The sequence below is a fragment of the Tenrec ecaudatus genome, chromosome 1, assembly GCF_050624435.1.
Source record: "Tenrec ecaudatus isolate mTenEca1 chromosome 1, mTenEca1.hap1, whole genome shotgun sequence".
NCBI lineage: Eukaryota > Metazoa > Chordata > Mammalia > Afrosoricida > Tenrecidae > Tenrec > Tenrec ecaudatus.
Genome location: NC_134530.1, coordinates 241,737,913 through 241,752,491, shown reverse-complemented (window position 1 = coordinate 241,752,491; position 14,579 = coordinate 241,737,913). Strand labels below are relative to the sequence as shown.

The 14,579-nt window shown below is 38.3% G+C and overlaps 1 protein-coding gene across 1 annotated transcript in view; it reads left to right on the top strand.

Annotated features, from left to right (window-relative positions):
- Positions 1-14,579, top strand: part of EPRS1 (glutamyl-prolyl-tRNA synthetase 1) — a 70,752-nt gene that overhangs the window by 23,521 nt on the left and 32,652 nt on the right. Inside the window, exons 13-17 of the mRNA XM_075530460.1 lie at positions 3,130-3,240; positions 6,364-6,500; positions 7,660-7,867; positions 10,270-10,382; positions 13,352-13,469. Coding sequence (XP_075386575.1) covers positions 3,130-3,240; positions 6,364-6,500; positions 7,660-7,867; positions 10,270-10,382; positions 13,352-13,469 — 687 coding nt within the window. The remainder of the gene's footprint in view (positions 1-3,129; positions 3,241-6,363; positions 6,501-7,659; positions 7,868-10,269; positions 10,383-13,351; positions 13,470-14,579) is intronic.

Genomic DNA, 14,579 nt, shown 5'->3' with positions numbered 1-14,579 from the left:
CCCGCTTTCGGATGCTCATTTCAGAGTTATTTCCTGCTTCTGTCAACTTCTACAACTTTTAATTTTTAGATTCACTTTAATCTTTCAATTCGATGATAATCATTCTTTCAGTGATATATCTAAACCCCTTGCCATGAAATAAAAGAAACTTTCTCAAGGATTTTTTTTTTTTGTAGTAATGGTTGGTAAATAAATGTATAGCTGTTTGGGTTCAGGGGTGTTCCTGGGGTCTGGATAACTTATCTCTTCAGCCTCGTTCCTTTCCGTCCCCTTTCCACTTGAACCACTCTGAAGTCCTTAGGACTCTGCCACAATCTGGAAACCACTGATCCAGAAATTTTAGATTTGTGCAATTGTAGTTTGAAAAAGAACTTTAAAAAATCTTTAGTCCAGGGTTTCCCAAACTTTCCCGATCCTGACAGTCCTGTAGAATGCTTCTTAGAAATCCAGATTCCCGCTTTTTCCTTGAGCCCATTGGAATCATAACCCTGTAGTGTTGAGCAGACGAAGGGTCTGGTCTGACATTGCCCCACATGGTTATCAGGTGTGAGGAACAGTCCTCGTCTATCAGATCCAGAACCAAGCTGCAGCGAAGTAAAATACATTTCCCAGGTGGGGTTGTTTTGCCTTTCTGTCTTTAAGGAAGTTATATCATCCTGGTTTTCCAACAACTGAGTAGTCACAAGTTAAGTCTCTGATCATTCTAACCTGAAGAAGCTGAAAGAATGAACCCTTCATAAATCCAGAACAAAGCAAGCCAAACAAAGCCAGCCAGATTTAATTAGCCCTGCCAAGATTACTTGCATACTGAGGAAAGGAATGCCCACCCTGTTAACTCAGCTGTTTGACTTGCCATTATGTATATCTGTATTTCCCTCCCCTAAGCTCTATATATAGCCCCTATGTAGTACAAATGATGTATTCTTTTTTTTTAAAATCATTTTATTAGGGGCTCATACAATTCTTATCACAGTCTATACATACATCAATTGTGTAAAGCACATTTGTACATTCATTGCCCTCATCATTCTCAAAACATTTGCTCTCCACCTGAGCCCCTGGCATCAGCTCCTCATTTTTACCCTCCCTCCCTGCTCCCCGCTCCCTCAAGAACCCTAGATAATTTATAAATTATTATTTTGTCATATTTACACTGCTCGATGTCTCTTTTCACCCACTTTTCTGTTGTCCGTCCCCCAGGGAGGAGGTTATATGTAGATCCTTGTAATGGGTTTCCCCTTTCCAACCTACCACCCTCACACAGTACTGGTCCTGAAGGGATTATCTGCCCTGGATTCCCTGTGTTTCCAGTTCCTATCTGTACCAGTGTACATCCTCTGCTCTAGCGAGATTTGTAAGGTAGAATTGGGATCGCGATAGTGGCGGGGAGGGGGAAGCATTTAGGAACTAGAGCAAAGTTGTATGTTTCATCATTGCTACATCGCACCCTTACTGTCTCGTCTCCTCCCCAAAACCCTTCTGTAAGGGGCTATCCAGTGACCTACAAATGGTCTTGGGGTCTCTAGTCCGCACTCCCCTACCCCCACCCCCCATACACAATGATATGATTTTTTATTCTGATGATAACCTGATCCCTTCAGCACCTCGTGATCACACAGGCTGGTATATTTCTTCCATGTGGACCTTGTTGCTTCTGAGCTAGATGGCCGCTTGTTTACCTTCAAGCCTTTTAAGACCCCAGACACTATATCTTTTGATAGCCAGGCATCATCAGCTTTCTTCACCACATTTGCTTATGCACCGCTTTGTCTTAGCAATTGTGTCTGGAAAGTGAGCATCATGGAATGCCAGTTTAATAGAATGAAGTATTCTTGCATTGAGGGATTACGTGAGTGGAGGCCCAATGTCCATCTGCTACCTTAATATTAAACCTATAAATAATATGCACATAGATCTATTTCCCCATCCTCATATATAAATATATTTACATATGTACATGCCTTTATGTAGACCTCTATAAATGCCCTTTGCCTTCTAGCTCTTTCCTCTATTTCCTTTAACTCTTTCCTCTTGTCCCACTATTATGTTTAGTATCTTTATTTGGGTTTCAGTAATTCCTCTTGGTTACTTTACTCTTGATCACGCCCTACCAGACCTCCTACGCCCTCCTCACCACTGATTCAGATCACCGTTGTTCTCTTGTCCCTGGGTTTGTTAACACCACTACCTTTCCCCCCGCCTTCCCCTCTCCTATGTCCCCCCCAGAACTGTCGGTCCCATTGTTTTCTCCTCCAGATTGTTCATCCAGCCTATCTTATTAGGCAGACCTGCGAAATGAGTTAGTCTTTAGAGTTTAAAATACTGCTGTTGTGTTTGGTTGTCTTGGAATACTTTTATATTGAAAAATGAAGTGAGAAAACTGCATCAGCTTCTGAAATACTTGCTTCTGCTCTTTTGGAGATAGATTAGATGAGGGTCTAACAAGAGGGACCGTTTACTCATCTGCTTATGTTTATGGATTTCCTGTTGGTGCCAGGTCTGTGTTAGGAACTGGGAATGCAGTGCTCCCTTAAAAATGGACTCAGCCTGAGAGGCGTTTAAAGCCGAGTAGAAATATTCTCTCTTGTTTATATTTCTAGTGTATGAAATTGCCTTATTATAGTGACCTAATGCTCTTCTGCTTTTGATTTTCATGTTTGGCCTTTGTATTTCTTATAGAAAATGATACTGAAACACAATGGCTTTTTAAAGTGGGCTTCTCCTGCAATACAAACTTGAACATTACATTTAACTGTAGGACTGAAATATAAACCCACAGGATAATTTTTCCTTATCTTGTAGAATTAAATTAAAAAAAAATTTCAGAAACATTTCTATTATGCTTTAATCTCTCCTCACCACCACCCCACACACACATATCTGACAGTACTTTTAGGCAGTATCTAGGAACTCTTGTGGTAGTCTGTAATGTTGATTTATAATTTTTTTTTCTTTTAAAAAAAATTGGCAATAAAATGCAAAAAAAACAGACTAACAGATACAATGAAAGAATTTGTAAATGCAGTAACAAAGAAAACCAGTTAGTATTCCTGGGCTTTTATTTATTTCACGTTTTGCAGTTTTTTGGAAATATTGAAAGGGTGTAACAGGAGGATGTACTTCTTGCAGGTTATTGACCCGGTGGCTCCACGCTATGTCGCATTACTGAAGAAGGAAGTGATCCCAGTGAATATTCCTGAAGCTCAGGAGGAGATGAAAGAAGTGGCCAAGCACCCAAAGGTGCGTTTACAGTTTCTTGTGTATTAAAAGAAAGAGAAGTGAATTGTGCTTCAGTGGCAATAGTAATGATCTTGAGGTCCTTTTTAATTCATTATTTGTTAGGATTTGGTACCAAATGAAGTAAAATAATATTTTTTGGTGTATTAGTTGCTGAAGAAATACACTATAGTAATTCTAGCACATCATGTGGAACTTTCAAATTACATTGTGTGCCTATTACCTTTGCTGTAGAGATCTTAGTATATAATAATATCTTCTCAATTCCTGGAGTATTCTGAAACAGGTGTTAGGATTCCTGCACTCCTCTTTAATTGGAAACTGGGGTGCATTTTCTATTAACTAGGTTATTCATTAAGTATCACTGATAAGACTCACTAATATTACATCATAACTTGACTCCAGTGTCACATTGTCATGCTCACTAAGGCAGTGTTCTCAACCTTCCTAATGCGGTGACCCTTTTATACAGTTCCTCACGATGTGGGGACCCCAACCATAAAATTATTTTCGTTGCTACTTCATCACTGTCATTTTGCTATTGTTATGAATCGGGCAACCCCTGTGAAACGGTCATTTGACCCCCCCCCCAAAGGGGTTGCGACCCACAAGTTGAGAACCACTTCATTAAGGTGAAAACGTGTCCATCTAAATTAAGGTGAATCTCTTTTTTTTCATAACTTAAAGAAAATATTAAGTCTTAAAAGGGGCAAAGACAACACAAGGACACAGATACATCATCTGAATGAGGGAGGTCATTAGCACGAGGTCTAATGGCATTAAGAATGTGGATCTTAAATACGGTAGCATAAAGCACTTTTGTTGGCTCAGCCATGGTTACCATCTTGGATAGTGTGTTAGGGCTCTCTAGAGAAACAAAACCAGGATGTTTATACCTATATATATATATTTAAGAGGACAAGTTTATACAACAAAAAGGAATATAACAACTAATTAGTCCACACAGCAGTAGAGGACTCAGTTCAACTCACTTTCGTGGAACAGTTAATATACAGCAAGTCCTTCGACTCCCATGGTCAGGAAAACACAGCTGAGCCTTCCCTCCAGCAAAGCAGGCAGAGCCTGCCCTCAGCAGCAGACAGTAGGTGGGTCAGCAACAGCCAGTAGCTCGGGAGCTTAGCGAGGCAGACCCTGATGGGATCTGGAACTGAAGCACAGAGACAGGATCCACGAGCCTCAGGCTCAATCAGTGTACAAACCAGGAGTGTGGCGAAGCTGATGTCGAAGGAGCCTCAAGCTCCAGCAACATGGTCCTTGGGTTGGTTTGGCCCGGCCCACTGGTACTGTAGCATACACATTGAGGCAGAGAACTAACGAAAGCGGCGGCATGCTGGCCAGATCACCAGGGAACAAGAGAGACAAGGGCAGGCCTTGCAGAGCCATTATCTCATTGCCCTCCAATTAAGCTGTGACCTGGTTAAACTCCACCCATACGTTTTTGTTGGCCTAGTTGGCATGATAAACCTAAATATCACAGATCATGCCTGCTTGCTTAAGAACATTAGAGCAAAAGTGAAACGCACTGCCATCACGTTGATTCCTATTTGTAATGACCCAGTAGGACAGAGTAGAACTGCCCCTGTGGGTTTGCGACTAAATCTTTATGGGAGCCTCATCTTTCTCCTACATGGCAGCCAGTAGGCTTGAACTTAGGACTTTGTAGTTAGCAAGCTCTCTGTGTAATCCACCACCCCACCAGGACTCCTTTAAAGCAAACATCGATCTTTTATTCCAGCTTTGTGAATTGTCTATAAATTTCATCATTATATTAAGTTCTGTTCACGGATTAACTTACATAGAAGAGAATAAGTATGTGAAAAGCTGTATATTTTCATAATACAAACACTTAAGATTTGAATTCAGCTGTGGAAGCCCTCGTAAGATTGGGGTGGTGGTAGGTACGAGAGGGAGAGAGAGATCGACAGGTTTGACTTGGTGTTGTGGCTTAACCAGGATAATAGTGGTAGCTGCTGGTGTATCCTACACCCACAACAGCTACTGTAAATGTGCGGCTTACTTAATGATTTTAGATTTCAACAGAAAATATAACTCCTTATAGGTACATATTTGTTAAAATGACAGTTGTGTGTAAATAGCTTAGGTGAAGTTAAGTAGTGCTTGTTGTAAAACAAGAATCCGTAGATTTAGAAATAAGCATTTAGCATTGTGCTAAGATTACTTAATTTGATCTATGGAACTTTCCCTATTTACATTTTCTTCACAAAATTTTTTTATATTTAGCCTATCGTTACCCTGATCTTTTTTTTTTTTTAGCCTGATCTTAATATAGTATCAGTTTCTTAATATAGTATCAGTTTTAGTCGCAAATGGGTTTTTCTCAAATGCACTGTTGCATTTACTTAACAAATATTTTACTCAACCCATGCTATTTAATATTTATTTCTGAGCATTGCTTTTTATTTTTTAAATGTAGTGAATCTTGTCAAACAAACTGAAATTCAACAAATAACATGGAATTTGATCCCCGGATCTTTTTCCCCTTTATTTAAGCAATACCTGAAAGGCAGAACAATTATTTATCCTTCCATCTTGAATATGACTTTAAAACAGCGCTTCTAAAATGTAAAAGCTCTGCAGTGCCCTTCTCTGTCCTAAGGTGATATATATTGTCCTGTAATGTCTGACAGGAGCACTGCTTGGGAGTGATTCTGTTTTTGTTGGAAAAGTATGAGAGTCTGAGGATAGCCTGTGTAGGGACACTACACAGCAAATAACAGTTTAAGCTCTGAAAACGGTAAGAGATTGTTTAAGTTGGAAGTAATCTCAGGTGAACTATCGCATCTAACTTTCTTAGCCTTACCTGTCAGAGACTGACAGTGTGCCACAGAGGGGAATGATCTCTGCTCCAATGGCAGTGTGCCTGTTTACCACAAAGAATGCGCTATCTCAGTGTTACAAGAGCATTGGGGATCCATTTATGTTAAATAGAGGAAAATGAAATACTTCCTGAACATAGGATTGGAGGGATTAATAGTGTGGTGGCCTAGGTAACTTTGTTGAAAGAGTAAAATGAATATGTAAATTTCCTTACTTGGCACAGTAAGCTGTTTCAATTAACATTCTCCTTTTTCTTTAATGAACCAGAACCCCGATGTTGGCTTGAAGCCTGTGTGGTATAGTCCCAAAGTACTGATTGAAGGTGCTGATGCAGAGACCTTGTCAGAGGGCGAAATGGTCACATTTATAAACTGGGGCAACATCACCATTACCAAAATACACAAGTAGGAACTTTTGGTTTGTTTTTAGATAATTGTGCAGGGACATGTCTTTTCTCTTTATTTACTTCTGGTCTTAATTCATGTCTGTTTGGTAGATGAGCCTTGAGCCAGAGTAGGTCCTTTCATTCCAGCTTTGTGAGTTGTCTATAAACACCCTCATTATATAAAATTGTGTTGTGTTGGCTAATATCTGCTCAGACATAGATACAGAAAATTCTGGACACAAGGTTTTTTCTTATTTATCTTGTAGTTTACTAATAAGACTTCAGGATTATCTTTAGCGTCTGATGATACAAATTACTACATCTAGTGCTAAGAACATAGTTTTAATTCTTTAAATCCTCTTCTTACCCTACATAATTCTTATATAATAGCTTGGCTTGGTGCTCTTTTGAATGGATTTATATACAGAATATACAGAGGGACTTCAAAAGTTCATGGGGGCAAAAGTCTGTCTTTCAATTTTCTTTTTTATGAATTTTTTGAAGCTCCCCTGTAATTTTAATCCTGAAGTTTACATTAAATTAATGATTTAATGCTATATTTGAACTGTATCGTTTCTGTAATTTTTTAAGGAGTCCTAGTGGCGTACTGGGATGCTAACTGCACATCAGGTTAGAACCCCCCAGTCCCTCCCCAGAAGGAAACCAGGCTTTCTGCGCCCATGAAAATAGACAGCCTGACAATCCCAAGGGGCTGCCCTGCCCTGTCCCATAGGGGCAGTATGATCAGAATTGCCTGGACGGCAGTGGGTATTGTCATTACATAGTGGGAAATACTATGCTTAAAATTAGTTTATATTGACTCTGAAATCTTAGTTGCTCACTTATATTACATTTCAAATGTTAGATACGCAAATAAATAATATTTTAGATTTCAGAAGTTTAATGCACTTTAAAAATTAATAAATATTTACTTATTCTTTATAAATTTTATGTGAGTCTAGTCCTGTGACTGATTATTTTGATAGCAGAGATAATATTTCTCTACTAAATCATCCCTGTAATCCCAATACATGTCGGATGTATATCGAAAGCAGCACACATTTTGCTTTTTTTCTAAGGTCTTTCATGTCAATTTATAATGTATATTATAGTGCTGAATAATTAATTTATGGCCGCTCGGTATACTTTCTTTAAATACTTTTCCATTTTGTTTCTAGAACCAAAGATGGCACAATTGTATCTCTTGACGCGAGACTGAATTTGGAAAATAAAGACTTCAAGAGAACCACTAAGATCACCTGGCTTGCAGAGACTGGCCGTGCGCTCCCTGTCCCTGCAATCTGTGTGACGTACGAGCACTTGATCACGAAGCCAGTGCTAGGCAAAGATGAGGACTTCAAGCAGTATGTCAACAAGAACAGTAAGGTAGCCTTGGAAAAGAAACTGCTTTGGAAACTTGTTCTTACAGCATTTCAAAAGTTCATTTCAAGTACTGTATATACTCGAGTATAAGCTGGCCCAAATATCAGCCGAGGCACCTAATTTTACCACAAAAACTGCACCAAAATGTGCCAAAAAACTCGGCTTACACGTGAGTATGTACGGTATTTGAAAATATTCATAGTAGGCTAACTCACGGTCTCCACGTTTGCTTTGTGAAATTGATGTCCGAGTATCAAGTACATGTTGCCTCGTAAAGTGAAAGGAGTCAAAGGTGATGCCAGAAGAAAGTGAAGGTGCTGAAAGAAATAGTCAAGACAGGCCGCAACGCTGAGAGGAGATGAGGAGCCCATTTCAGGAAATGGTAGATTTTGCACTGCACTTGGACATATAGGTAGAAATTTCTGCATACTGAAAATGGGAACTGAAGTTGTAGGTGATGAGTCATCTAAACAGATAGAGTAATTGAAGCTATTGGAATAGATAGAAGACCCCACTGGGAGTAGGCCATGTAAACATTCATGAGCGGTTCTGAGCGTACCATTTAGGAGTCTGTTGTTTTAAGTTACTAGAAGCGGGGAAAGAGCATACCAATGTGGTAGACTGTAGCATTGTTGAACAGAAGCCCAGCGTAAAAGTGTTTGAGGAGGATAGGTTGGAAGACTGTTGTGGGTTACAGCCAAGTGATTGAGAAAGTTGAGACTTAAAGGAGAACCATTGGTTTTGATGATCCAGGGGCCATGGATGACTCTAACACTATTTGAGTACAGGTGTGGGTGGGGTGGGAGCTTGATTAAAGGGGCTATAGAAGCAGTATTTTGTTCTTTTACTTTTGAAAAATTGACTACGGATCCAGAAAAAGTAAAGTTAGAATTTTTCTTACACTCTTTGTAAAAATACAGCTTAGAATAATAAACGCCTACAAGTCAAAACAATAGATGTGTTAGAAGAAAATAAGGGATTCTATATTTTTAATGTTCCTGAGTAGAAATCTATATAGCAAAAAGCACCAATATGACTTTAAAATTTTAACACTTGTTTTAAAAAAGGGGAAATTAATGAAATTTTCTGGAAAATGTAATTGTATTTTAAAGGAAGCATTTTTTAGAAGGATTTGTACTTCATTAAAATGATACGGAGATAGGGAGAGTTTGCAACAAAAGATTTTCAGATGGCAATTAAAATTTTATCTTGTTCATAATTTGTTGGCATAATTATTTAATATTCCATCTTATGATAATGAAAATTCCAAACCAGAATAAGAAACAAATGTGAATTTCTTATCACTCTACATCATTATTACTATGTTGGAATTCTTCTAAGTATCACTTTTATTCTGTCCTATTGGTTCATTATGAGTCACAATATATAGAAGCAGTATTTTTAAGGAACCTTGATTGAAAGCAGCGTTTCTCAACCTGTGGGTCGGAAAACTCATGAATATTTCACAATATATAATTACATATTGTTTTGTGATTAATCACTATGCTTTAATGATGTTCCATTTGTAACAATGAAGATATATCCTGCATATCAGATATTTACATTACAATTCATAACCGTAACAAAATTAGAATTATGAAGTAGCAATGAAAATAATTTAATGGTTGGGTCACCACAGTGTTGAGGAACTGTATTAAAGGGTCTCAGCATTAGGAAAGTTGAGAACCACTGATTTAAAGGGAATCGAAACAAAAGGAGAGTTTAACGGAGAGAGTAGATGGCATTTTTAATAATTATTGACAATATTTTTATGGAGATGGTTGGTATCAGTAGAGAGTAAAAGAATGTGAGGACAGACAGCACGCTTGATACTTTGTTTATTATGACTTCCCATTAATACCTGGATAGCTCATTTTAATTGAACAAGTGGATGAGAAGGATTTTCTAAGGAAACGTTTCTGAAACAGAAAGGCAGAGATGGAATTAATCACTAATAACCTTTTTGAAAGAGTATGACTTCACTTTTGAATCCAGAGCGGTAATGAAACATAATAAGGTTCTGTAAAGGGACAAACAAGGAATAATGAAACAAGGATTCATACTCAGCAAGCTGACTCTATGACCTTTGTGCTTAATTACTGTGGCTTTCCCCAAGGTCTCAATGTGCTTCATTCCATATGTCATACTTCAGAGAATTATATATTTGCAGGAATTCCAATCAGGTTACTTAAACAATTTCCTGAGACTGGCTAGTTTATAAAGAGCTACTGAAAAATAAAATCAGAATTGTTTATTTTTGCACTGCACTGATTTTACTGTGTGTGCATAATTAGTAAACCTTGGAATAGGTCTGCTTAAAATGGGAATATTCAGCTACTAAAATAACAGCTTGCATTTTATAATTGTTAGTACTCTGATTTTGAAGACACGTATTATCTTTCTAGCGTGAAGAATTAATGTTGGGAGATCCCTGCCTTAAGGATTTGAAAAAAGGTGACATTATACAACTTCAGAGAAGAGGATTTTTCATATGTGATCAACCTTATGAACCTGTGAGGTAACTAAATTTGAATTTCTTAATGAAAATATTTTTTAAAAAACGATGATGGCCATTGACACATAGCTACCTTATAAGGAGGTTTCAAGCATGTAAATCTTTAGGGAGCAGAAGCTTACCTTTCTCTCATGGAGTGACTGGTTTGTGCCACCAGCCATCTGTTAGCAACCCAGGACTAAGCCACGGGGCCACCATGGCTAATGGTGGTAGTGTTTACGGTGAACTGTCACGAAAATGGCGTGGCACCTGCCAATTCTCTATTCCGTTTTTTGGGTTTTTTTTTTTTTTTTTATCTTTCAGACTTAAATAATTTAATAATATTTTTGGAAATTGGTGTTCTGTCATTTAGGACCAATATATTATGCATTGAACACTAACACAATTTATTCATATCCTAAACTTAGTCATATCTGTGTTATCTAAGTAGAAGGGGAAATTTCAATAAGTTAATTTATCCCTGGGTGAGAATGAGTGCTTTTGTTAGATACATTGTAGGACATCTACTCAATGGTGGTGGTGATATGTTTTTTTCTTAATTGAGACTATACATAAGGCAGTAGGTATATTCAAAGAGAAAACAACAAATACGCGTATTCTTTACCTGCCATGAAACAATAGGATTGTTAGAGGGACAGTGTTCAGTGTCTGAATCTCTGCCCATGCTCCTTCTGGTTTTCTCCTTTTTCTACTTTTTCATGATTTCTCTTCTGTAGCTGTGTGAGCAGACCACTCCACTAAGTGGTAGACTTGTGGCTTTAACCACCCTCTCTAAATAAATCAAAGCCATAGCCATCGAGCACATGCCAACTCACGGTTACCCTGTAGGACAGTAAAACTACCCTCTAGACATCTCCAAATGGATGTTTTTCAAATGTCTCAAACTCAGTATGGTGAACTCCAGAACTCTAGGTGTCATTTCTGTCTGTTCACCTTTAACGCTATCTCTCACTCTGGAAACCCTCTTGTTTGTTCTGTGGTCTCTGCATTTGTCCATCAATGGTTGAAACTGTTTGTAGCTGTATTTCCTTACCTCTAGTTTTGTCCTTTTTCATCCATTTTTCACATTGCCACCAGTCGAACTTTCATACCAGTTTCATCATATTTCTTCACTTGAAATTTCATATGTAATATCTAGCCTTCTTTAGACCCACAAGGTTCTTCTTGTGATGGCCTCCACCCACTTAGCCATGCCTGTGCCAGCTTCCCTCCTGCTGATCACTTCTGTTTGGTTCACCCAGCTGCTCGAAGCTTTCTAAAGTTATCAAGTGTTTTGAACCTGGTGCCTTTTTCTGGGCCAGCCCAGCACTTTCTTTCCCTCCAGCCCGCATAGGTACCCCCATAGCACCCAATGCCTCCTTTATATTTATCACACATTAGTCAAATGGTTATTTTTTCCCATCACTAGAGTTTTAAGTTGCATGTAACGGACATATACCTAATACTACATTAAACTCACTGTACCTAATACTTATTAACTCACTGCCATTAAGCAGTTACCTACTCCCAGTGACCCTGTAGAACTGCCCTTGTGGGTTTCTGCGATTGCAGAAAACCGTTTTTCTTGTGTTTGCAACCTGCTAGGAGGTCGGACTGATGGCCTGGGGTTACTAGCCCTGCCTGTAACCCCTGTGTGGCTAGGGCTCTTTGATCTTATTAAACCCTCATAAAATATTTTGTGGCAGTGGTGATACTTGTACAAAATAGCTTCTAAATTGACTGTAAAATAAAAGTGTTGAAATTTTCAGCAAATGGTGCTAAGAATAAAATTCCTACCTCACACCACAAACAAATATCAACTCTAAAAAGGATTCATTGACCTAAATGTAAGAGTTAAACCCAAAAATACTCATAAAGCTCTAATAGTAAATACACTGACAGTACCCTGTCTGATAAAAAGCTCTTACTTGTACACTTTTAAAGGGCGGATCTTATTTTGGTGTGATAGTTACATCTAAATAAAGTTTTTATAAAAATATGTAGAGATGTATAAGATCCCATTGGTTTTTTTTTTTTGCTTTCCTGATTTTTTTGAATTCATAATTTTTATAACAATGTTCACAAGAATCTTCTGGTCATCAATGGTGTCAGAGTCAGTAGACTATATGCTGAGTTAGAATTGGGACGTTCTTACAAAATCAGTGTTGATCAGAAATTCCTCCGTTTATAATCAGAAGCACTGGCCCCTGACAGGTTGATGATTTGAACCCCAGCTGCTCCATGGGAGAAAGATGTGACTGCCTGCTTCGGTTAAAGATGTAACTGCTTGCTAACAATTTCTAAAGAAATCAAGCCCTTGACAGCAAGTTAGAGCAGACTCCTGTTGCTGTCTTCTGTAAAGTGGCTGGTGGGTGCGAGCAGCCAGCCTTTTAGTTAGCAGCTGGCTTCCTTTCCAAAAAGATTACAGACTTGGAAACCCACGAAGGAGGTCAGCTTCAGTCCTTTAGGGTCGCTAGGGGTCAGAATTGATTGAATGGCACACCTGGGCAGAGGAGGCGTGGTATGGAAATGCCTTTCTTGTAAGTCCGTAAGCAGTGTGACCCCAGTTTGTGGTGACCCTCGTATGCAGGGTGCATCAGTTCCGAAGGGCTTTCAAGGCTATCTCCCAGGGCCCCTCTGGGTGGATTTCACAACTGCCCATTCAGCTGATAACTGTATGCTTCCCTCCTAGGGAGACCCTTAGCACTCACTAAGGCTCTTTCTGGTGGCAGGAAGAGTAGAGGCACCTTTGCTCTGGGGTTTGCTTTTCATATCTATGGAAGTAGCTGAAAGCTCATCCATTTTTATTTATGTATTTATTATTTTAAAACTTCATTAAAAATCTCTGATTTGAATGGCAATAGATAATATCATTGATTAATAACAATGGTGGACTATTTGATTTCAGACCACTAAATTAACCTAAGATTTGGATTTTGATTCCTGATCAGATAATTTTGTGAAATTTTTTTTTAATCTACTTAATTTTTTAGCCCATACAGTTGCAGAGAAGCCCCGTGCATTTTGATATACATTCCTGATGGACATACGAAGGAAATGCCAACCTCTGGTTCAAAGGATAAGAACAAAGTGGAAACAACAAAAAATGAGGTAGCTACACACTTTTAGATAAATGTTTTTAATCATTAATCATTTCGTTTTAGAGTAATCCTTTTTTAAAAAATAATTTTATTGTGGGCTCTTCCATTTCTTATCACAATCCATACATACCGTGTATACTTGTGTGTAAGCCATGTTTTTCCAACACATTTTTAATGCAGTTTTTGTGGTAAAATTAGACCAGCCTTGGCTGATAATCAGGTCAACTTATACTCAAGTATCTACGGTACATCCATTGTGCCAAGCACCTTTGTACATAAGTTGCCATCATCATTTTCAAAACATTTTCTTTCTACTTCAGCCTTGGTATCAGCTCCCTGCCACCCCCCTGCCTCCCTCATGAAGCCTCGATAATTAATTTTTTTCTTGTCTTATACCGATCACTGTTTCCCTTCACCCACTTTTCTGTCCCCCTGGAAGGGGGTTATATGTTGATCATTGTAACCAGTTCCTCATTTCTCCCTGCCTTCTCCCTACCCTCCTGGCATCTCTATTCTTAGAGTAATTCTTAACAGTTATCTTTCTTAACAGTTGTGGTTGAAGATAGTAATAACTCACGTTTTTAAAGTTTCTGTTTTTTATTAAGACCTTTCATGGATGACTTTGTGAGTTCACATGGCACCGTAGTTTCTAAGATTATTTTTTCAAGGTAACTGTAATCTAAAAGACATTTCTAAAAGTTCATCTTATTAAGTAGTTAAGATTAATTACATGACCAAATACTTAGGCCTAACAACATTTGAAGAATTGTTGTGTGCCTTTAAATCAATTGTAGCTCTTGACAATTATGTGTCACAGTACAGAACTGTCTCACTATTTCCTAGGCTGGTATTTCTTAGAAGCAGATTGCCAGATCTATCTCACCTGGAGCTGCTGGTAGACTTGAATTAGTGACTTTTTAGTTAGCAGGCATGTGCCTATTATGCCACTGACCTTATTTGAAAAAAGAGTACAAACGGAAAAAATATTTCCTATTTAATTCCTAAAATACTTTACTTTGCTGTGAAATAGTAAGTATTTTCCTTTTGGAGGGCAGTGGTAGAATTCTCACCTTACGATGCAAGACCCGAGTGAGTTGATACCCAGACAGTACATCTCAAG